The following is a 25,105-nucleotide window of genomic DNA, read 5'->3' on the forward strand; positions in this document are numbered from 1 at the left end:
GTAGTTCAGGTGGGGAGCTGTGTCAGCATGCAGAGGCTGCAAAGGGACAAGTAAAGGTTTATTTCTGCTGAAAAGAGAAGAGAGAAAACACAACGTTTCGGCCGTGGAGCCTTCTTCAGGTGTGAACTGAACTGGACTGACGCCTGAAGAAGGCTCCACAGCCGAAATGTTGTGTTTTCTTTCTTCTTTTTTTCAGCGTGGAATAAACCTATTGCTCTCTCATTTATGTTCAAGCAGGCAGCTGCGTCAGCATGCGCAGGCTGCAAAGGAACAAGTAGAGGTTTATTCCTGCTGAAAAGAGAAGAAAGAAAACACAAGGTTTCGGCCGTGGATCTCACACCTGAAGAAGGCTCCACAGCCTAAACGTTGTGTTTCTTTTCTTCTCTTTTCAGCAGGGAATAACCCTTTACTTGTTCTCTTATTTATTACCTTCTTATATTCTGAGACCGGTTGATTTTATTATATGATGGTTGTTTAGTTAGACATGGTGCAACCTTAAGCCTTAAGTCTTATGTTTTTTTCCATTAATTTTAAAGTACAGTTTTAGGACATGACAAATTGGAAGACGAAGTATAAACAGTTTTATTCTGGACCTTAATAGATGACAGGAAATGTAGATTTTATGTACAACACCAAAATCTTCAGTTACAATTCTTAAAAAAACATCACCATAGTCCACTATTCTCTAAACCTTAATTAGTTCATTTTAAATGCAAGAAAGATAGCAATAAAATGATTTTTGAACGTATTTATTTCAAAATGTTAAAAGTCACGTGTAGGTTCGTATAAGAAGCACACCTGAAGAAGGCTCCACAGCCAAAACGTTGTGTTTCTTTTCTTCTCTCTTCAGCAGGGAATAACCCTTTAATTGTTCCTTTGCAGCCTGCGCATGCTGACGCAGCTACCTAATTGAATTATAAATGAATAATGTTCTCTCAATAAAGGCCTGACTTAGTCCCCCCCTATATGCAGTGTGCTGTAGATCAATACAATCAATGGCTGGTCAGTCAACCAGTGAGCCCTGGACCTGAACAGATTAGAGCTGGTCCTGTGTTAAAAGTTACAGTCATTTTAGGAATTGTGCTTAAGATTGTTTAAATCTGTACAAAACACTCCTCAGATATTTTGGCAAATGTTCTCCTACATAAAATGATTAAAAGTTTAGAAATGTTTCTTAGTTAACCACTTCGCAGACAGCATCCATGTGTTGACCCAACACTGGTCAAGCATGAAACAGATGTTATCTGGGTTGTCCTTCCATCAGTTTCCATACGGCCCGCTTTCATTTCTAGCACCGATGATGAACTTCAGTTGAAAACTGGTTACGGTACGATCATGTGCACTGAAACATATACCTAGAGATTGCATTTGAGTAGAGGTCTCTTTTTTTCATGTTTTAAGCTCCACAACAAACAACAAGTAAATTTAAGATTTTTGTAATTATTTGTTGAGCTGTTTATTTAATACATTCTAGCATCTGACAGACACTGCATACCTGTAAAAAAATGTTTTCTGAAACTCAGCTTTTCTTAAGCGTTATATGGGGTTGACCAAGCACCTTTTTTTTGTCAAAATCCCAAGATTTACCTGATTTATTCCATCTTTGCTTTGTGAACGTCAATGTGTCTTAAGTTAAAGCTCATGCGGCCTTCTGTACCCAGTAGTGTTTCCGTGCTAATCTGAAGCTACCTCACTGTGGGGAATTCCTTATAAGGACTGAAGAAAACCCTGGCACTGATAAGGCTCCCTCCTTTCTGCTTTCTCTGTTGTGCTCCCCTCTCCCCAGCTCTCATGCACATGCCACATACAACACACAGGCACACCCCCACCCCCACCTCCCCTCGAATACAGACACAATGGCATTCCTTCTTGCTCAGATGCCACCTCCAAATTTGGGAGGCTCGATCCCTTTATAAAGAGAAGTGGGGACTGGACAAAGAGAGGTTACTGTAGCATCTGAAGGTAAGCTCTGGGGGGCTGTTACTGTGTGCGAAGGGAAGAAGGGGGTCACTCTGCCTCACAGTGAAGATACACTGCTTCGCTGTGAGCCATTACCTCCTATTTTCTCTGCTGTGGCAGTGTCACGCTAGCACAGAGGAGTTTGAAAATACCTTATACATCTGCTGTAGGATTACAAATACTTGGTTGTGCCATTGAAAACATCTAGAGGTTTCTAACCTCTTTGCTCCCAGCCTTTCCCACACTCAGCTCTTTAACATCCAGGCGTCAGTGAGCAGAAAGGTTGGTTCTGAGGCAAAGGTTTTCTGTGCTGCCATCTGCTGGGGACGTTTGGGAAGGGTAGAACCGCTAAAAGCAGGGGGAAAGGGGAATATTCAAGTTTTCAGACTCACTGTCTGTGTGTGTTCACAGGGTCAGGAACCTCAGCTGATCTTCTCTACAGGGCTGCACAACACAGGTAAGCTATTATTTCATTTAAAATACTCTGGATTGGAAGCTGATGAGCCATTTCCCTGTAGCCCATGACCATGTAACCCATTTATTTTCATGCTAAAAGCTCTCCCCTTTGTAACTCTTGGTGCTTGGTCATTAAAGTTAACTGCCTCATACTAACATTAGTAGACCACTATGACCAACAAGGCAATAGTCACCCACTGAAAGAAATGTAGTTTAAAATCCTGTACTAAAACAATGTTTGCTGTCTATGTTTTCTGAGAGAACAGAGAGTGATGTGCAAACCCCCACTGGAAACATCCTGTTCTGAAATCTGGAAAAACTTTTTGGCTGGATGAAAAATGACCAAAATCAAGTGTTGCTTCCTCTGTTGTTTTTCAACCAGATTTTAAATTCTTGTAGCTTAAAGACTGTCAATTTAAAAATTTAGGACAATCTCCATGAGACCAAGAGGATTGGGGCATACAGTACGTATGACGATACGTATTCTTTTTTACAGCTTACGTTCTTTCGAAGACACACCTTACCTAACTGTCAAAATTCTGCTTGCTTTCATAATCTTGTAGCTGTTTGCAGTCCAGATATTTAACATCTGAGGTACCTTTTCATAGATCAGTCAGTGCAGATGTCTGAGGATTTGGATGAAACCTGACACTTCCCTGAAATGAGGAGGGTCTCTCTAACTTTCACTCTGTAGTTTACAACAATGGGAGATGCACATATGGCGGAGTTTGGGGCTGCTGCCCCCTACCTCCGCAAATCAGACAGGGAGCGTCTGGAGGCGCAGACTCGCCCCTTCGACATGAAGAAGGAGTGCTTCGTACCAGACGTTGTGGAGGAGTTTGTGAAGGGGTCGATCGTCAGTCGCGATGGGGACAAAGTCACCGTTGAGACAGAGAAAGGCAAGGTGAGACCCACCAATAAGTGTCTTTGAGACTGAGACCACTGGCAAGGCAGCCTTAGACTCATGGCTGAGGCACACAATGTGTCACCTGGTCCTAGTACATACAGTACATACTTTTTACAATTTATCTATTTAAAAGTTAATTTTACTGTTGAAATGATGGTAACCATAAACACAGGGTGGGGCAAGTTTGTCAGACTGAAATGGTTTCGCTCTGTATGTGTGCACACACCTATAAAGACGCTTACTGGAGACACTGTATACATAGACCTGTACAGACTCTTAGTGGACACACTGTATACACACACACCTGTACAGACTCTTACTGGACACACTGTATATATATACACACACACACCTGTACAGACTCTTACTGGACACACTGTATACACACACCTGTACAGACTGTTACTTGAGACACTGTATACACACACCTGTAGAGACTGTTACTGGAGACACTATACACACACACACTTGTACAGACTCTTACTGGGTACACTGTACATACACACAACTGCAACCACTCTGCACTCTTTTAGCACTTTAGGGATAGATACACAATGACTTTGTTAGATCTGAGTGAAGTTAAAATCTAATAAAATACTTTTTTCAGATTAGCCAGGTATATTTATAAGTACAGTGTTTAAATAAGTTCATCAGAGTGGTACGTCATGCGTCTGTGTCCGTTGTTTCTCCAGACAGTGACAGTGAAGGAGTGTGATATACACCCTCAGAACCCGCCCAAGTTTGATAAAATTGAAGACATGGCCATGTTCACCTTCCTGCACGAGCCCGCTGTGCTGTTTAACCTCAAAGAGCGTTACGCAGCCTGGATGATCTACGTGAGTAAAGTTCGCTAACCCACTATACCCAGCAAAGAACAGAAAGTTCTGATCACCACAGCTCATGTCAACTTCAATTTTAACCTCCAGACCACAGCTGCAGCGTTTCTTCATATTAATGTCTTTTAAACAAACATTTTTTTCAGTTCAAGTTTGTTCTACCTAAAAAAGTGAAGAACAAATTCCAATTAATTGAAACCACTCTCCACAACTGCAGGTTGTTATAAATTTGTTACACATACGGTACTTGATTCCTCCTCTTACGAAGACACAGCGCAGTTGCAGAATGTAGTACTTTAAGCTAGGATTGTAGAGCCTGTGTAATCCCCTGGGTGCTGCTTCTGTCTTGCAGACCTACTCTGGGCTGTTCTGCGTCACTGTCAACCCCTACAAGTGGCTGCCTGTGTACAATGCAGAGGTGGTCAATGCCTACAGAGGCAAGAAGAGGACTGAAGCTCCTCCCCACATCTTCTCCATCTCTGACAACGCCTATCAGTACATGCTGACAGGTAAACACACCGCACATGAAATCTCGTCACATTACATAGTACCATTTTAAAACATTACTGCTGCTTCTGCATCAAATCATATTACTCTTCATCTTTCAGACAGAGAAAACCAGTCCATCCTCATCACGTAAGTCTGTGCCCTTGATTCTTTATGCTTTGTAGAAAAATGGTCTGTGTCCCCTTGTCTTCCAGTCAAAAAGCCACAATTCGATCCCAGATAAACTTGTACATGGCTATATGTCTGCCTATCCAGAAGCATGAACAGTGCCACACAGGACTCTAATGACACTCTTTTCAGGCCAGCTGATATGTAAACAAGCAGACACAAGTTCCATAAACAATAGAAATTAAAACATTTATCAGAATGTATGTACATATATGTTAATGTATGAATCTATGTTAAGTCATACGACTCACAAAATAAAACATTTATGTTATCCTTTCACATTTTTTAGCTTCTGTTCAAAAGCTAAAGAACATAAGAACATAAAAAGTATTTACATGATTAGTATTTCTGTTTTCTGAAGTTTCTCTGCTGTTGAGAGTGCTGTGTATAGTTGCAAATATGTCTGGAGCGATGATGAGACTGGAGTGTTTCAGTGTGAATGAGCATCCCTCATCTTGTCTTGCCTGTGTCGGTGTCCCCAGTGGAGAATCCGGTGCTGGGAAGACTGTGAACACCAAGAGGGTCATTCAGTACTTTGCCAGCATTGCGGCTGTGGGCGGGAAGAAGGACTCGGCAGCGGCTAACAAGGTGGGTCCGGATCCTGCTGCAGTAGCAGTAGAAGTGAAGGAGTGAGTAGGGAGCTGTAAGGATGACCTCAACACTAGAAATGTATTATTATCACAGAGGGAGTTGGCCTAGATTATCTGGACCAAAAACATTTAGCTTCCTCAGCTGCCACTTTCTCAATCTGAGTTTTCGGTCTTGCAATTGTGCTGTCATTGTAGTTCAAAAGGAACGTGGGATTAAAAATAAGGGTGTACCATTATTTGTTTGGAGTGTGAAGTATTGGAAGTATTGGAAACTAATGACTCCATAGGTCCATAGAGAAGTCCATATGTCTGCTCACCATGACCCTATACTCCATCTCAGGGCACCCTGGAGGATCAAATCATCCAGGCCAACCCAGCCCTGGAGGCCTTTGGCAATGCCAAGACTGCGAGGAACGACAACTCCTCGCGATTTGTGAGTAACCCCTCTGCTGCCTGAAGATCAGGAGACTGGTGTAAAAAACATTCATCTTTTTGCAGTGCTGAAATGACATCCCAGCTCAACAAAGCAGTACCGACTCGTAAGTGTAGTTGATATTAGAGCTGACTTCTCTTGTCTCTCTCTTTTTAGGGCAAATTCATCCGAATTCACTTTGGGACCACTGGAAAACTTGCATCTGCTGACATTGAGACATGTGAGAAATTCTCTAAAAATAAGCTTACTTTAGCGTGGCACTGTGGTGCAGTGTTAAGCATTGCTGCCTCACTACAGTGGGACCCTGGGTTCAATTCCTGGGGTGTGGTCAGCGTGGAGTTTTTATGTTTTTCCTTTTGTGTTTTAATGGGTTTTCTCTGAGTGCTCTGGTTTTCTCCCATTTCAACGCGCCAAGACGTGCTGGTAGGTTAATTGTAATCTGGTGGTTAGAAAATGGATGGATGGACCAGATTTCTATTTGGGACTGTATTTGTGAGATGTTAAGTGTTTGTTCTAAGTAGTGTCTTGTGTTGATCTTTACAGATCTGCTGGAGAAGTCTCGTGTGACCTTCCAGCTCAAGGCTGAGAGAGACTATCACATCTTCTACCAGATCCTGTCCCAGAAGAAGCCAGAGCTGCTGGGTCAGTACTGCAGTCTGTTCTCTAGAGCGTGAATTGCAGAGACTCACCAGCACCTGGACTGACACTTGGGTTTTCTCTTCTCTAGAGATGCTGCTCATCACCAACAACCCCTATGACTATGCCTTCATCTCCCAAGGAGAGACCACAGTGGCGTCCATTGATGATGCTGATGAGCTGATGGCCACAGACGTGAGTGACCAGACTAAATGGCTCTGAGGAGGAATAAATATTGGATGGGAGACATCCTGGGAAAAGGTTTCTGCTGGAAGAGGTGTTAGTGGGGGCAGTAGGGGGTGCTCACCCTGCGGGCTGTGTGGGTCCTAATTCCAAAGTATAGAAATGGAAATACTAAAATGAGAGCTGGTGTGTGGTGAGTGTACTCACCAGTCCTCATTACCAAGCGCTTTGAGTGGAGTGTCCAGAAAAGTGCTACATAAGTGTAAGAATTATAATAAATACACCTTCAGGCTAAAGAGCTCTCAATGACACTTTGTTCACTCTCTGGTTAAGTGCGCTCAGTAGCATAATGGATTGAATCATTCTCTCCTGTCCTGCAGAGCGCCTTTGATGTGCTGGGCTTCACTCAGGAAGAGAAAAACAGCATCTATAAGCTGACTGGAGCCATCATGCACTACGGCAACATGAAGTTCAAGCAGAAGCAGCGAGAGGAACAGGCAGAGTCTGATGGCACTGAGGGTAGGCCTGGCTGCACTGAGCCACCTTTCATTACACTGTCTAGGGATGCTTACAAACATCAAACAGTTTATTCGCCAATAAGCCTGTTTCTTCACTCAAATACCAGGTCAAAGTGGAAGATTACTGATTGACAAAATCTGATTATATTTATCCCTGAAACATTTGTGTGAGCAGTCTGTCTCCTGCATGTAAAAATCACTGTATATGTTCAGTGGGTTGTTTTTGGTTTGGGTGTCAGCCTTGTCAAAGCCCTATAATTAATGTGATTATTAATTATTAATATGATTAATTAATGTCTAAAACATGAATATAAACTAATCTAGTTTAAATCTATTCCAGATGCTGACAAGTCTGCCTATCTGATGGGTCTGAACTCTGCTGATCTCATCAAGGGTCTGTGTCACCCCAGGGTGAAAGTAGGGAATGAATGGGTGACCAAGGGGCAGAATGTCCAGCAGGTGAGACTCAGAAGAGCATAAACACCAACAAACTGATCCAGAATGAGTAAGGAGCTGTTGATATCTACCAAAGGATTGACATGGGGTAGCTCAACAACAGTTTTGTCCTGTCTACTCCACATATGGAACTAAAGTGTTTCCAAATAAACAGTTATCTTCCAAATAAAAGTAACATATAAGAAAATAATGTTAAAATGGGACTAAATGGAAGTAAAACTTCCCCACATAAAAAACAAGAAAATGAAGATGTACCTTACAATTAATACAAGTTGTTACTGCCGAAGCTGAGACATTTGACAATGGCTTAAATTTAATATCCCAATAATTTTCTATAAACAAAATACAGCAGTTTACCTACCTCTCGTTGACCTGTCAATCTGAACATTGGTTTGATGACTTATTGACTGAACAGCCTTGCCTTCCTTTCTCTCGGCCTACAGGTGAACTACGCCGTTGGTGCCCTGTCCAAGGCAGTGTATGAGAGGATGTTCCTGTGGATGGTGGTGAGAATCAACCAGTCCCTGGAGACCAAGCAGCCTCGCCAGTACTTCATCGGTGTGCTGGACATTGCTGGGTTCGAGATCTTTGAGGTGAAGGGAAAGACAAAGGTCTATAATAAATATTAACATAGAAGAGGAGAAGTGTTACAGGTACTAAAAGCTCTTAAAGGGCCTTGTGGTATTCTGCCGACTGTACTTGTCGTTACAACATTAGAGGTTGTTCATTGTCTAGTAGTAAACCCTTCCAGGAGTCACTCAGGAGTGAGGTGATACCTGTTGACTTAAGTACCACCCATCAATAAAAAGTGACAGAAGTCAAAACAGTGAAAGTCTGAAAGCAATAATTAGGACTGAACAAGAGGACTATCTATACAGCAAATAGGATTCTAGGAATTAATCAACATGGATTTAGAAAATGTAGGTGTGTTTCTTGAACATTTCCTGCAAAGGGCTAAAATTGAAAGGTTCTAGAGGAAACAATTACAGCTTAAAATAAAAATGTTTTTTTTCTTGTCACTGAGTTATGGAATTAATATCAAGCAAATGCTACCATTTGAAAAAGCCTCCTGTAACAATGACAAGTCTGAACTCTCCCAGTGTCAGCAACGCAAAGACTGTTGACTTTGTACAGCATAATCTCACTCAATCTCACCCTTAAATTCCATTTTATTTTATTGACCCCTAATAACACCAGGATTCCCATTGTCTCTTGCAGTTCAACACATTTGAGCAGCTGTGCATCAACTTCACCAACGAGAAGCTGCAGCAGTTCTTCAACCACCACATGTTTGTGCTGGAGCAGGAGGAGTACAAGAAGGAGGGGATCGAATGGGAGTTCATTGACTTCGGCATGGACCTGCAGGCCTGCATTGACCTCATTGAGAAGGTTTGTCAGTCACATGAGAGCACAGAGGCACTGCAGGTTCACACAGGTGGTGAACACAGCAACACAAAGAAGAGAGTCATCTGAGTCTTGAGTGTCTATGAAACAAGGTAGCCTACTGCAGATCCAGCACTACACACTTTATGTAGATACTCTGTATGGCTGTCAGTTCCTCACAGAGTATTGCTGCTCTATTGTGGGTCATGTTACTGTAGCACTGGTGTCAGTGTTTGCTCTCCTGAAATGCTCTAGCATCTTTGCCATCTGTAGTCTATCTCTCATTCCAGCCCATGGGTATCATGTCCATCCTTGAAGAGGAGTGCATGTTCCCCAAGGCCAGTGATACTACCTTCAAAGCCAAGCTGTACGACAACCATCTTGGCAAATCAGCAAACTTCCAGAAGCCCAGGATTGTCAAGGGGAAACCAGAGGCCCATTTTGCCCTGGTTCACTACGCTGGCACTGTGGACTACAACATCAATGGTTGGCTGGTGAAGAACAAGGACCCCCTGAATGAGACGGTGGTGGGGCTGTACCAGAAGTCTTCTCTCAAGCTGCTCAGCATCCTGTTCGCTAATTATGCTAGTAGTGACTCAGGTAGGAACTCTTATTTTGTCATTTTTAAAATAAAGTGTGATCTGTTTTTAATTTAATTAAATTGAATTCCAGGGCATTGTTTTCAAAATGTGACCAAAAATATATATATAGTACAATGACAAATCATTTATTCAGAAGACAGAAATCAATCGCAAAAAATCGCAATTAATTTTAACATACCTGTAGAAATAAAAAAGAAGATTTTTTTTTCCCAGTAAATGTGGTCAATTCAAGTGCTTTTAATTTTGTTATACGGTTTAAAACTTTCTGCGGGTATTCATTAAACACATTCTCAGTTCTTATAGTAACAACAAATGGCAAATAAATGAAAGAATGATTGGTTTCCCAAGCTGAATCTGTCCAGAATTTTTTGTTTATGTTGTAATACAGCAGTATAGACACTGCTGGTGCTTTGTTGATTCTTACACTGTGGATCCAGCCACAGATCTGGTGGTGCAAAGAGAGACATGAACCTTCTTCTCTTATTGAGCAGCACAAGAAGGGGGCAAAGGCAAAGGAGGAGGAAAGAAGAAGGGTTCGTCCTTCCAGACTGTGTCAGCTCTCCACAGGGTGAGTGACCTAGAGCCTCTCTGATTCCTCGGGCCCATGCCTGTGTCACTGGCCATTGACCACTCTTCATGATGCAACAGGGAGGAGGGCCCAAGAGCCACTCCTGTGTAACTCATGAAAGTGATATCAGAGGTCTTCAGGAGTTTTTATACACTTCCAACAGGTAACCTGCCAACCCAATTATTCAAACAATAAAGTAGATCTATTCTTCAGGACAATTCATTGCATTCCATCACTTTAGCTATCATCTGCTTAAGATTTCTTTCAATTATGATCCTTTTGGGAAATAATTGATTATTATATCACATAAAATGGAAAACTGAACAATTTATTGGTATCATATTTTATAGAAACTTACAGTACTTTTAAAATAATGCATTTTGTTTTAAATTCTCAGCCAAAATATTCAAATTTCATAAATTAAAAGGTAAGTAACAGCTACATAAATACAGTGGCTTGTGTGTGCTACAGTTGTTGTGGATGCTCATTTTCTTTACAATTCCTGAAATTTCAAGCTCTTTTCTTTAAGAAAAATGCAATATCAATTTTCTCATGGTCCTTTATAGTGTCTTTTACATGCTGAATACACTTTTCAGAATGTTAAGGCATTTGTTTTTCACATAGTATTCCTGTGTGTTACAATGTGGTCAAAAAGTCTGATTTAAGTGCCTTGATTTTTAGGCTGTTTGGTCACCAAATGTGTTATAATGGAAAGGGTTTGATGACTTCCCATAGGCACTGTATTCTGTGTACTGAACAATACACACTTATGAAATGCAACTGAAATTGTAACTCTTTGAAACAATTGTGCTTGGGATCCATTCTTTGCCTTTGTGATTCACCTGTGTAATTTAATTTAATTTTATTTATGCCCATTCTCACAGGAGAACCTGAACAAGCTGATGACAAACCTGAGGTCCACCCACCCTCACTTTGTGCGCTGTATCATCCCCAATGAGACTAAGACTCCAGGAGCCATGGAGAATCCTCTGGTAATGCACCAGCTGCGCTGTAATGGTGTGCTGGAAGGCATCAGGATCTGCAGAAAGGGTTTCCCCAACAGGATCCTGTACGGGGACTTCAAACAGAGGTAGGAGTCACTCTATCCAGGACTAATATCTCCTAATATAGCCTTCGAATGCCTTCTAAAGATGTGTCTGCTGCCTTCACAGATACCGCATCCTGAACCCCTCTGCCATCCCTGAAGGCCAGTTCATAGACAGCAAGAAGGGAGCAGAAAAACTGCTGGGGTCCCTGGACATTGACTGCCAACAGTACAGATTTGGACACACTAAGGTAAGGGCCAACAAGTTATGCAAAATATCATTTAGAGATGTATTTGCAGAGACAAGACATACGTTTTCCTTTCTGCCTCTGTCAGGTGTTCTTCAAGGCTGGGTTGCTGGGTCAGCTGGAGGAGATGAGAGATGACCGCTTGTCTCTCATCATCACTGCTATCCAGGCCAGGTCCCGTGGTCTTCTCTCAAGAATTGAGTACCAGAAGATCGTAGAGCGCAGGTAAGGATGCCAATGTTTCATGAACACACTCTATATTAGCCTTACAATTACATTTTATCCTTTTACCAATGTTGCATTTGTTCCTTGAAGAGATGCCCTGCTCGTGATCCAGTGGAACGTCCGAGCCTTCATGAGTGTGAAGAATTGGCCCTGGATGAAGCTCTTCTTCAAGATCAAACCTTTGCTAAGATCTGCTGAAGCTGAGAAGGAGATGGCCAACATGAAGGAGGAGTTCCTGAAGCTCAAAGAGGCCTACGCCAAATCTGAGGCCCGCAGGAAGGAGCTGGAAGAGAAGATGGTCTCTCTTCTCCAAGAGAAGAATGATCTGCAGCTGCAAGTTCAGGCTGTGAGTTCACACCAATATTTAGTTTATATTTTACCATAACAATTAAGTGGGTTCTGACAGTTATTCGTGGATGGGTGGTTGTGTGCACAACACTCTATCTTCAAGCTGTATTTAACTTATTCATGTTTTAAACCTATAGTTGAAAATCAGAAATGTACTGGTGGAAAAATGCTACACCTGTTCATCATATACAGTAACTCAATTGGTGAACTTCTTTACAGGAACAAGATAATCTTTGTGATGCTGAGGAACGGTGTGACCAGCTGATTAAGAACAAGATCCAGCTGGAGGCCAAAGCGAAGGAGCTGACAGAGAGGCTGGAGGATGAGGAGGAGATGAACGCAGAGCTGACTGCCAAGAAGAGAAAACTGGAGGACGAGTGCTCTGAGCTGAAGAAGGACATTGATGATCTGGAGCTCACCTTGGCCAAAGTGGAGAAGGAGAAGCATGCCACTGAGAACAAGGTCAGCCTGCAGCACTCTCTCAGTGTGTCTGCCTGTTGCTCTTCTGTCTGAGTGTCTGTCCCACAGTCTGCTGAGTCCCTGCTCTGTGCTAACAGGTGAAGAACCTGACTGAAGAAATGGCAGGTCTGGATGAGATCATTGCCAAGCTGACCAAGGAGAAGAAGGCTCTGCAGGAGGCTCACCAGCAAACTCTGGATGACCTGCAGAGTGAGGAGGACAAAGTGAACACGCTGACCAAAGCCAAGGCCAAGCTGGAGCAGCAAGTCGACGATGTGAGTCACTCAGATTTACTTGATATAACTCTGTTTTACAACATACAGAGGAACAGGAATTGCTGACTCATAAACACTGTACAATATAAGATCTTTATTGAGATGGTTCTTGTGATTTATTTTATCAGCTTGAAGGGTCCCTGGAACAGGAGAAGAAGATAAGAATGGACCTTGAAAGAGTCAAGAGAAAGCTGGAGGGAGACTTAAAGTTGACCCAGGAGTGTGTGATGGACTTGGAGAATGACAAGCAGCAACTGGAGGAGAGGCTTAAGAAGTAAGAGTAAACAAAAATCTTCTAAATCTGGTTATTTTGCAGAAAGATGATTTAATGAGCCATACTACTGTTTTTGTCAGGAAAGACTTTGAGATCAGCCACCTGAACAGCAAAATAGAGGATGAACAGGTCCTGGCAGCTCAGCTCCAGAAGAAACTGAAGGAACTTCAGGTGACTTCATGTTCTAGTTTCAGTGAGGCTGTAGCTCATTATCAAGAGCTGAAATATGAGCTTGTATTCTCCCTGTTCCAGGCTCGCATCGAGGAGCTGGAGGAGGAGCTGGAGGCTGAGAGAGCTGCCCGGGCCAAGGTGGAGAAGCAGCGGGCAGACTTGTCCCGGGAGCTGGAGGAGATCAGCGAGAGGCTGGAGGAGGCTGGAGGGGCCACTTCTGCCCAGATCGAGATGAACAAGAAGAGGGAGGCTGAGTTCCTGAAGCTGCGCAGAGACCTGGAAGAGGCCACTCTGCAGCATGAGGCCACAGCCTCCACACTGAGGAAGAAACATGCCGACAGTGTGGCAGACCTTAGCGAGCAGATAGACAACCTGCAGAGGGTGAAGCAGAAGCTGGAGAAGGAGAAGAGCGAGCTCAGGCTGGAGCTGGATGATGTGGTCTCCAACATGGAGCAGATCGTCAAGACCAAGGTAAACTGGGGACTCAGTTAAATGTGGAAGGAAGTCAGTCACTTATAGGACTATTCCAGGTTGACTGGAGGCATCAATACATACATGCGAGTTCTTTTGCCTCTTTCAGACTAATTTGGAAAAGATGTGCAGGACTCTGGAAGACCAGATGAATGAGTACCGGACCAAGTCTGAAGAAAGCCAGCGTGCTATCAATGACTTTACTATGCAGAAAGCCAAGTTGCAGACTGAGAATGGTAGGCATGTTCATTGAATATTAATTTTGAAGACAGTCCTTGAAACAGTCCAGTTTCTTATCCACTGTGTTGTCATACTAGGGGAGCTGTCCAGGCAGCTGGAAGAGAAGGAGTCTCTAGTCTCCCAGCTGACTAGAGGCAAGCAGTCCTACACCCAGCAGATTGAGGACCTCAAGAGACAACTGGAAGAGGAAGTCAAGGTAATTACTTGGCTATTTTTCCCATAGTGTGTTAAGGCAGGACTCTGTGCCCAGACTCTGATGTCCTCTGTGTGTTTCTGTGTCCTCAGGCGAAGAATGCCCTGGCCCACGCAACGCAGTCTGCTCGCCATGATGCAGACCTGCTGAGGGAGCAGTATGAGGAGGAGCAGGAGGCCAAGGCTGAGCTGCAGCGCAGTCTGTCCAAGGCCAATGCTGAAGTGGCTCAGTGGAGAACCAAATACGAGACTGACGCCATCCAGAGGACAGAGGAGCTGGAGGATGCAAAGTAAGGACTGATGTCCAATACCTACTTCTTATCTTTGCGTTTGTATCCTTTCTAAAATTTAAAATGTGTAGAAGTGTGAATTGATACTAAATATTTAGTTGCAGTTTAAAGGTGCTGTTTCATTTCTTCTCCTGAAATATAAGTTTTTTGTTTGCGTTATGTTTAAATTAGACTGTCCAATACCTACTTCTTATCTTTGTATTTGTGTCCTTTATATCCATTTATATCCTTTGCAAAGTTAGATATGTGTAGATTTCATACTATACATGTAGTTGCAGTTTAAAAGGTGCTGTTTCATTTCTTCTAACAGATAAGCTTTTTGTTTGCGTTATGTTTAAATTAGAATATAAGACGAACAAAAAGTTTGTCTGTTTGCAGACTGTACGACTGTGCGTGTGGTAAGTGAAGAAGTGTTTGAGCCTGTGGCTTAAGGAGCTCCTCTTGCCTCAATCATTCCATTGTCTGCCTTCCTCCTTCCCAGGAAGAAGCTGGCTCAGAGGCTGCAGGATGCAGAGGAGGCCGTGGAGGCTGTGAACGCTAAATGTTCCTCCCTGGAGAAGACCAAACACCGTCTGCAGAATGAGATCGAAGATCTGATGGTGGATCTGGAGAGGTCTAATGCAGCTGCTGCGGCTCTGGACAAGAAGCAGAGGAACTTTGACAAGGTACCACTGGACATGAGTCTGAGTGATCTGAGGGAGACCTCAATGAGCCTCTCTGAAGCCCCTGTGTTCAATGTGCTTCCAATGGTCTGTTCTGATCCCCCCAGATCCTGAGTGAGTGGAAGCAGAAGTTTGAAGAGTCACAGAGTGAGCTGGAGAGCTCCCAGAAGGAGGCCAGGTCACTCAGCACTGAGCTCTTCAAGCTGAAGAACGCTTATGAGGAGTCTCTGGAGCACCTAGAGACTCTGAAGAGGGAGAACAAGAACCTGCAAGGTGAGACGTGCTATGTGCTCTTCACAGACATGTTGGGGGTGAATAAACCTGTGTTTCCTATCAGAATGGAATCCATAAAGATGCTGACATATCTCTTGACCTCCTGATTCCCAGAGGAAATTTCTGACCTGACCGAGCAACTTGGTGAGGGAGGCAAGACCATCCATGAACTGGAGAAAGCCAGGAAGCAGCTGGAGCAGGAGAAGAGTGAGATCCAAGCTGCTCTAGAGGAGGCAGAGGTGAGGGACTGACTCTCAGTGTGGACTATGCAAATTACATGTGAAAGACATCGTGTCTACACCCTGATACACCAAGTCCTTCATTATACATTCACCCAATCGATAGATGTTGCCTTAATCAGTGAATTCTGTCACAAGACCCTCTGTTGTTCTTGACAGGCCTCTCTGGAGCACGAGGAAGGAAAGATCCTGAGAGCCCAGCTGGAGTTTAACCAGATCAAGGCCGATATTGAGCGCAAGCTGTCTGAGAAGGACGAGGAGATGGAGCAGGCGAAGAGGAACCACCAGAGGGTGGTGGACTCGCTGCAGACCTCCCTGGAGGCAGAGACCCGCAGCAGGAACGAGGCCTTGAGAATAAAGAAGAAGATGGAGGGAGACCTCAATGAGATGGAGATCCAGCTCAGCCAGGCCAACAGGCTGGCGGCAGAAGCCCAGAAACAGCTGAAGAGCCTGCACTCCCATCTGAAGGTGACAACCTTTACTTTCATTACTGAAATTCATCTCAGATGTAAAATTTCATTTTATTCTGCAGTCACAGAATACTAGTAAAGTAATGTCATTAATCTGAGCTCTTTCCCCCCCCAGGATGCTCAGCTGCAGCTGGACGACTCCCTCCGTGTCAACGATGACCTGAAGGAGAACATCGCCATTGTGGAGAGACGCAACAACCTGCTGCAGGCGGAGCTGGAGGAGCTGCGCTCGGTGGTGGAGCAGACAGAGAGAGCCCGCAAGCTGGCGGAGCAGGAGCTGCTGGACGTCAGCGAGAGGGTGCAGCTGCTGCACTCCCAGGTACTGTCATCCTCCAGGCTCTTCCCCACAGTGTGGGCTCCAAGTGTAGAGCCTCACGCTCACCCCTCTTTCCCTGTGGCAGAACACCAGCCTGATTAACCAGAAGAAGAAGCTGGAGGCTGATACATCCCAGCTGCAGACGGAGGTGGAGGAGGCTGTGCAGGAGTGCAGGAACGCAGAGGAAAAGGCCAAGAAGGCCATCACTGACGCTGCCATGATGGCAGAGGAGCTGAAGAAGGAGCAGGACACCAGCGCTCACCTGGAGCGCATGAAGAAGAACATGGAGCAGACCATCAAGGACCTGCAGCACCGTCTGGACGAGGCGGAGCAGATCGCCATGAAGGGCGGCAAGAAGCAAGTCCAGAAGCTGGAGGCCCGCGTGAGTGTCTGACAGATTGTGCCACTGCCTGAGTGTGTGTGCAGATCAGCTCTGGAGTCACATTGAGGAGAAGAGACTAGCTTGAGCTGGTAACAGTTTTCATTCAATGTCTCTGCAGGTGAGGGAGCTGGAGAACGAGTTGGAGGCTGAACAAAGAAAAACTGTAGAGTCCGTGAAGGGAATGAGGAAATACGAGAGACGCCTCAAGGAGCTCACCTACCAGGTATCTCCTGTTCTTTCCTTCTATCTGTGTGTAATGTCCTGTGTCTGTGTGTCACAGTCCTGTGTCTGTGTGTGTGACTGGCATGGGTCTGTGTGCGTCTATCTTGCGTCTGTGAGTGGCTGTCCAGTGTCTGCGTGTCCTGAGTGCATGATTCTACATGTGTGGGTCCTGTATGTGTGGTGACAGTGCTGTGTGTCCTGAGTAACACTCGTCCTATGTCTGACTGCCCCTGTGTCTGCACAGACGGAGGAGGACCGTAAGAATATGGCCCGCCTGCAGGAGCTGGTGGACAAACTGCAGCTGAAGGTGAAATCCTACAAGAGAGCTGCTGAGGAGGCTGTAAGTATCTGACAACACCATCCCCACTCCGACACACAGGCCTCAGTGTTTCATCCTGAGTCTCAGGGCTGACGCCCAGCTGTGCTGGTGTGTGTCTGTCTTTGTCAGGAGGAGCAGGCCAACACCAACCTGGGCAAGTTCCGCAAGCTGCAGCACGAGCTGGACGAAGCCGAGGAGAGGGCTGACATTGCGGAGTCCCAGGTCAACAAGCTGCGCGCCAAGACCCGTGAAGTGGGCTCCAAGGTCAGTGACCCCAGCGCCTGAGAGCTCACCACTGTGCTCTGTACCACAGCCTGATACCACACTACTTTGTGCACCAGTTTGCACTGAAAATTCACTGCGTCCCAAGTTTTTCTTCTGTTTCTGCATTGTACTACCTTTCACTGATATTTTGAAGTATTTATCTGATCAAAATGTTATAATTCAAAAGTAAAGCACAGCTTTACAATAAAGAAAATGGTAGTGAAACTAAAAACCTATGTAAGAGACAAATAATCTATGAATATACCCATGTACAGTATACAGTGCCTTGCGAAAGTATTCGGCCCCCTTGAACTTTTCAACCTTTTGCCACATTTCAGGCTTCAAACATAAAGATATAAATTTTTTATTTTATGTGAAGAATCACCAACAAGTGGGACACAATTGTGAAGTGGAACGAAATCTATTGGATTTTTGAAACTTTTTTAACTAATAAAAAAATGAAAAGTGGGGCGTGCAAAATTATTCGGCCCCTTTACTTTCAGTGCAGCAAACTCACTCCAGAAGTTCAGCGAGGATCTCTGAATGATCCAATGTTGTCCTAAATGACTGATGGTGATAAATAGAATCCACCTGTGTGTAATCAAGTCTCTGTATAAATGCACCTGCTCTGTGATAGTCTCAAGGTTCTGTTGAAAGCGCAGAGAGCATCATGAAGACCAAGGAACACACCAGGCAGGTCCGTAATACTGTTGTGGAGAAGTCTAAAGCCGGATTTGGATACAAAATGATTTCCCAAGCTTCAAACATCCCAAGGAGCACTGTGCAAGCGATCATCTTGAAATGGAAGGAGTATCAGACCACTGCAAATCTACCAAGACCTGGCCGTCCCTCTAAACTTTCAGCTCAGACAAGGAGAAGACTGATCAGAAATGCAGCCAAGAGGCCCATGATCACTCTGGATGAACTGCAGAGAACTACAGCTGAGGTGGGAGAGTCTGTCCATAGGACAACAATCAGTCTTACACTGCACAAATCTGGCCTTTATGGAAGAGTGGCAAGAAGAAAGCCATTTCTCAAAGATATCCATAAAAAGTCTCGTCTAAAGTTTGCCACAAGCCACCTGGGAGACACCCCAAACATGTGGAAGAAGGTGCTCTGGTCAGATGAAACCAAAATCGAACTTTTTGGCCACAATGCAAAACGATATGTTTGGCGTAAAAGCAACACAGCTCATCACCCTCAACACACCATCCCCACTGTCAAACATGGTGGTGGCAGCATCATGGTTTGGGCCTGCTTTTCTTCAGCAGGGACAGGGAAGATGGTTAAAATTGAGGGGAAGATGGATGCAGCCAAATACAGGACCATTCTGGATGAAAACCTGTTGGAGTCTGCAAAAGACCTGAAACTGGGACGGAGATTTATCTTCCAACAAGACAATGATCCCAAACATACAGCAAAATCTACAAAGGAATGGTTCACAAATAAACGTATCCAGGTGTTTGAATGGCCAAGTCAAAGTCCAGACCTGAATCCAATCGAGAATCTGTGGAAAGAGCTGAAAACTGCTGTTCACAAACGCTCTCCATCCAACCTCACTGAGCTCGAGCTGTTTTACAAGGAAGAATGGGCAAGAATTTCAGTCTCTTGATGTGCAAAACTGATAGAGACATACCCCAAGCGACTTGCAGCTGTAATCGCAGCAAAAGGTGGCTCTACAAAGTATTAACGCAAGGGGGCCGAATAATTTTGCACGCCCCACTTTTCATTTTTTTATTAGTTAAAAAAGTTTCAAAAATCCAATAGATTTCGTTCCACTTCACAATTGTGTCCCACTTGTTGGTGATTCTTCACATAAAATAAAAAATGTATATCTTTATGTTTGAAGCCTGAAATGTGGCAAAAGGTTGAAAAGTTCAAGGGGGCCGAATACTTTCGCAAGGCACTGTATGTGTGAATAAGTTATGTATAAGGATTATTAATGTCTGAAGGAATTATACTCAAGTAATTATTTTTAACAGACAACAGCATCTCTAGGACTTTTTAACCTCTTTGCTGAAACTGTCTATGTTGCTTGTACTGTTAACCCATTAGTACTGACATGACAGTTATACCTTTTGCCATGAGATGGAGTCATTCTAACATTTCTCAGTAGAATACCAATATATTTAATACCTTCTGAGATATATTAATGGAGAAGTTTAAGTTTCGATTATCAAAGAACATGTGAAGAGATGAAGATGAAGACATCTTGAACTGGGCAATAGAGTGGAAAGTGCAGTTCCCTCTTCAGTTCTTGACTTGCGATTTGGCAATGTCAGAAGAGGGTGACAGTTGAGGTGTTGTGAGTTTGTGCACTTTCAACCCAATAACTGGTCTGGGCTTTCAAAATGGCAGAAGTAAACAGTACATTATTATCCAAGCAATTATTTTACATGAAGAATGTTTCTTGGTGCTGCTAAATATGGTAGGTATAGTAATAATAGTTATTAGCAGTGAGCCAAGAAAATCCACATTTGTTTTATTAAAATTATTTGTTTTAATTTATATAATAAATGTAAGATTTACGAGTCTGAATTTAGTACGTACTTTCATCTTACGAGATACACAGCTCTTTGTTAATTACCTAATATGACATTAATAGTTGTTAATGACATGTTGTCATGCCTCCCAGCTCCTAAACACTAACTGAGCCCAGACGCAGCTCTAACACAGTGCAGAGCCGATTAACTCCCTTAGTTCTTCTGGTAATAACAGCAGCTACATGGTATCCAAACACTCACCAGGTCTTTTCTCTCCTCTCTCTGTCTCTCTCTGTCATCTCCCTCTCTCTCTGACAGAAAGGGCTTGATGAAGAGTGAAGCTCTCAGAAGGACCTTTCTGAAAACCTCTAGTCTGCTGTGCTTTAGTCTACCTCTGCTTTCTCTCTGCCCTTCCTCTAATTCTGTAGAATAAAATCAGTTTCAAATCAAACACCTCTTTTCTGTGCTTCCTGCTTTGACAGATAGGAGATATTACAGACAGGGTCTGTCTTTGGTTTCACAGTCTTGTTCAGATATAAACCTGTACAATATATACTGGAATAAATATTTGTAGGTTTTATTAATGTAAAAACAACTTTGAACTGAACTTGTGGGTGCTGATCAGAGCTTGGGTTCATTGACTTGATCACATTAAATAGTTGAGTTTCTCTATGTTACTGCCTAACATAGTAGAAAACATGTGACTGAAGACTTTTATGTCTATAGTACTGGTGGACAGCAAGCATAAGTTAGTTTAAAGTGTTTCTGAAGATTCCTCCGCCTGAACAGGTCAGAATCCCCTTAAAACTTAAGTTTAGGATGATAATGTACTGTACTTATAGTTTTTGCTACCAATTGCTGTAATGAATTGGCTTCATCACTCTGCCCTCCTCCCCACTGATACCCGGTGTGTGGTGAGCGTTCTGGCACACTATGGCTGCTGTCGCATCATCCAGGTGGGGCTTCAAACTGGTGGTGGTGGAGGGGATCCCCATTACCTGTAAAGCGCTTTGAGTGGAGTGTCCAGAAAAGCGCTATATAAGTGTAAGCAATTATAATTATTCTTATTCTTCTTCTTATTATTATTATTATGTGAATTGACTTATATATTTATGTCATTATGGAGCCTAAATATACAGAAGTAGTGCACCTGTGACAATTAATCTTTTCCACTGCTCATTTTAGTGTGTAAATCACTGAATCTGAAAATAAAAAATCCATTCCAGTAATTAGCAAGCCTTTTTCCCTTGTTAAGCAGTGGTGTAAGGTAATGGTAAGAGGCAGTGGTAAGTGGTGCTTAAAGAGAGGAATCTTAGGAAATTGCCTTCCCTTACGAACTGCTACTGCTACTGCCACAGATTTGATCTCAAAAGCTAGGTTATTTTATTGTTTGATAGAACATCACCTTCAAGACTTGCATGCACAACTGAAGATCATCCTATACAGGGTTACAAATGTGGCATAAAGTGAAATGAAAGAAAAAGCTTTTTAAATTCACATTAGATGTTTCAAGATGAATGAAGGGAGCGATATGTGAGCTATTGAAAGAGTTATTTGAGGTCTGTATACAATGACTAGTATATAAAGTGTAAAGTGTAAGGCAATGCTTTAAAATACCCTTTTAATATTTGGGCTCAGCTTGAAGTGTCAAAATTCATATGCCAGACACAGGCAAGGGTTATATCATGCAAGTGTTCAAAAAAACACATCAGGCTGCGCAATCACTGTACTGTTCGACTTTTTGGCGTGAAACTTTTTGAGGATTATACAGTAAATAGGGTTTCTGGCTTCCAGTGTTTATTTCTGACCATGTACAGTAACACCATTTTAAAACTACTGTGAGCTGTTTCCATTTGATAATAATTAAATCTGTTTCTCCTTTATTTGTTATAGAGAAATGGCAGACATGTGACGTAATAATTCAAAAACACAGGCAAATCGCATGTTTCTATAAACCTTTCCTCTGATTAGGACTCAAAAATCATAATTAGGACATAGAGAGGAGTAAATACATTTATTTGGGAGATGTGTTGATTAATAAATAAACACTGAAACCAGGTTTACTTAGAACCCCACCATTTTATTAATATCTCCATACTGTTACCTGATTAGTAGATCACTAAATCAGATTCACTACAGCTGCAATTTTACTAAACATCCTGAGAATGTCAGAAACTATTTTCCAAAACTAGATTCTCAATTCTTGATTTCCCTGTTACAGTTTTTTTAATTATATCAGAAAGAGATTAAAGGCGAAAAAGAATAAACAATGGCATATGGTACAGAATGTTTTAAGTCAGTGTTGTTTACTTGTGTAGTTAATTCCATCCTTTTACTGTCACAGATATGCAGTCTAACAAAACACTGGTTATAAATATGCCTATAACGTTTTAATGAAAAAACATGATTTTATCAGCTGTAGTTTTTAAAACAACATCCCTCTCTACCTATATACCTTTTTGACATTTTAAAGAGCATCTAGTGCTGGATTTGTAAAGCTCTGTTTCCTTGTAGAGGAATTTTATACTTGCTAAAGTGTGGGAATTTATTGCAGTACTGATATAAGTCTGTACAGCAATTCAGGAACAATTTGTCATGACTCTTTGTCTTTTATTTCAAAACTGATTTTATGCGTAGTCTTACATTACATCCTTAATTTATTCTGAGACAGAGAAGAACGAGCTCATGATAGAAGTCAAATGACTTTTCAAGTCTGTGTTTGGACATTAACATAATCCTTGATGGAACAAGTAAAGATTTTGTTCCGTGTTGAAAAGAAAAGAGGCACAACCTTTCGGCTGTGGAGCCTTCTTCGGGTTTCTTTTCTTTTCAGCAGGGAATAATCCTTTGCAGCCTGCGCATGCTGACGCAGCTCCCTAATTGAAATAATTATTGATGCTTGTATTCTCCAGCCGTATGGAATTATTGAGCTCTAGTGGAATGGGGAGATTATCTTGAGCAGAGAAGTTTCTGGTTAAGATATTTTCCTGGACATCTTTTAATGCCAGAATAATTTCCATTGGAATTTTCTGGATAATAGGAATAGGAGGCTTTCTGAAAATGAATAAAACGGATGGAATTCGCAGGACACAAAGAAATTCTATTACAGCACAAAAGCCTGTGTGGTTACCTGTCATGACCACTGGAGGGCACACAGGCACACAAGCACACAGCTAAATCACCCATAAATTTTCTAGCTTCTTCTTCCAATTCAAGGTCGCTGGGGAGCATATCCCAAATAGGCTTCTTTATTTTTTCCTGTGTGTGTTAGTGGTGATAGCCATGACAGTCTAGTAGTATTTGTACCCGTGTGCATATGTAAACAAATGTATATCCCATATATATAACATGTATACTGTATATAGCAGAGCATATCCCGGCAAGCATGGTCACAAGCCAGGATCCACCCTGAATGGGTTGCCAGTCCATCACAGGATAGACACACAGACACGCACACGTACACACCAGGGCCAGTTTTCCCAGAAGCCAATTAACCCACCAGCATGTCTTTCGGCTGTGGGAGGAAACCAGAGTACCTGGCTAAAACCCACCCAAACATGTGGAGAACATACAGACTCCACACAGATAGTACTCCAGGATCAGAACTATACCCACTGCACCAGCTCTGTGAGGCAGCACTGCGAACCACTGCACCCCACAGATAAACCAGACTGATTAAAAGACCTTCTAAACAGGCAAATTGCACTGATGAAGCTAGTGTGCACATCAGTGCGGTTTACCTCCACACTCTTCATAGAGACATTACAACATATGAAAACAAATCTGTACTCAAACCTTCTATTTTCCTTCATCACACTGATACATTTTTAGCATTTTTGGCCACGTAATCAAATTGATCATTACAGTGTCAGAACAGCCACTTGCTCTCGGTAAGGGATTATGGCAATTCAGAGCCTGTCCTACAAGCACAGTGTGCAAGGTGGGACTGCACCCTGAATGGGACACCAGTCTGTCACAGGCTACACACACACCTACGCAGCATGTCAAAGGGATGTAGGAGGAAACCAGAGCACCTGAAGAAAACCCCTATGAACATGAGGAGGACAGGCAAACTCCAGAATCAAACCCAGAAACAAGAGCTGTGAGGCACCAGAGCGAATTGCCATCAACAGTAATGAAACCATTTAATCTGGCCCCAATTATTATTCATGAAGCTTGTATCTTATATCTTATAGCTTTTAACCTGCCTGTTCTTTTATAAGGCATGTGATCAAGAAAACACCTTAAAAGCAGCATATTCTTTTAACCAGCGTGATGATGGACATGAGTATGCTTAAATGTGTTTCGATTAGTGGAAAGACTATTTAAATAGTTTGGTATGTGTGCTGTATACACTACCCGGTGTTAAAAAATTCACAGAACTACTATTTACAGTATGTTAATGAGGCTTTTGATAAGGCAGGCAACATGCTTTCTCCAACCCTTTGGCATTATTGTTAAATTGTAGTTTTCTTTAAAAAGTCTAATATATTGGATTATCGTAGACCTCTATCCTTTATTTTAATAGACTGAATAAGCCATTATTTAAATTATTGTAATGCTATACCTGAGTTTTAGGAGGTTGCAAATGTAGTTTTTTTATTACTGTAAGACAGCAGTTTGGAATGTGTACAGATTTTAAAACAAAACTGGATTTGCCCAGTATAGTTTTACTAACTTCCACATGCATATCTGATGTGAGCTGCACTAACCCCACACTGGAGTTCTGTTCCAAACGCCCACCTGTGGCTCCTGTGGCTGTAGAAGGGGGCTCGTAGCTCTTGTGGCTGGAAGTCACATACCGCTGTCAGAAAGAAAGGAAACAGAGTTTGTCAGTGCTGCTCTAATGTGGGCACCAGTGCTTTACAGCAACAGCTGGTGCTCTAGTCTGTGCAATGAATACACTGTGAAACAAGAAACAAGAATGAATGTACATGCTGCGGCATGAATTTAAGGTATACTGAATGCTTTTTCTCAGATTTAAACCTCTTTACCTCATTTTAAGTACACAGTGCTTAAAATGCTTTGAGTCCAA

At 42.8% G+C, this 25,105-nt stretch overlaps 1 protein-coding gene across 1 annotated transcript; it reads left to right on the forward strand.

Annotated features, from left to right (window-relative positions):
- Nucleotides 1–1,901: 1,901 nt before the first annotated feature.
- On the forward strand, nucleotides 1,902–20,521 carry LOC102692382 (myosin-7). Its single transcript, XM_069188003.1, has 39 exons — nucleotides 1,902–1,962; nucleotides 2,371–2,416; nucleotides 3,110–3,319; nucleotides 4,015–4,158; nucleotides 4,511–4,667; nucleotides 4,767–4,794; nucleotides 5,316–5,421; nucleotides 5,764–5,856; nucleotides 6,013–6,076; nucleotides 6,400–6,498; nucleotides 6,584–6,687; nucleotides 7,056–7,194; nucleotides 7,534–7,652; nucleotides 8,093–8,242; nucleotides 8,868–9,038; nucleotides 9,323–9,632; nucleotides 10,126–10,202; nucleotides 11,087–11,292; nucleotides 11,375–11,498; nucleotides 11,584–11,720; nucleotides 11,811–12,066; nucleotides 12,288–12,530; nucleotides 12,626–12,802; nucleotides 12,931–13,076; nucleotides 13,157–13,247; nucleotides 13,329–13,718; nucleotides 13,828–13,954; nucleotides 14,036–14,154; nucleotides 14,244–14,440; nucleotides 14,922–15,105; nucleotides 15,210–15,375; nucleotides 15,490–15,614; nucleotides 15,774–16,082; nucleotides 16,200–16,403; nucleotides 16,486–16,782; nucleotides 16,901–17,005; nucleotides 17,249–17,344; nucleotides 17,453–17,587; nucleotides 20,389–20,521. The coding sequence occupies exons 3-39, from the start codon at nucleotides 3,119–3,121 to the stop codon at nucleotides 20,407–20,409; spliced, it is 5,817 nt and encodes a 1,938-aa protein (XP_069044104.1). The 5' UTR covers nucleotides 1,902–1,962; nucleotides 2,371–2,416; nucleotides 3,110–3,118; the 3' UTR covers nucleotides 20,410–20,521.
- The last annotated feature ends 4,584 nt before the right edge of the window (nucleotides 20,522–25,105 follow it).

The sequence above is a fragment of the Lepisosteus oculatus genome, chromosome 4 (assembly GCF_040954835.1).
Source record: "Lepisosteus oculatus isolate fLepOcu1 chromosome 4, fLepOcu1.hap2, whole genome shotgun sequence".
In the NCBI taxonomy this organism is placed as follows: Eukaryota; Metazoa; Chordata; class Actinopteri; order Semionotiformes; family Lepisosteidae; genus Lepisosteus; species Lepisosteus oculatus.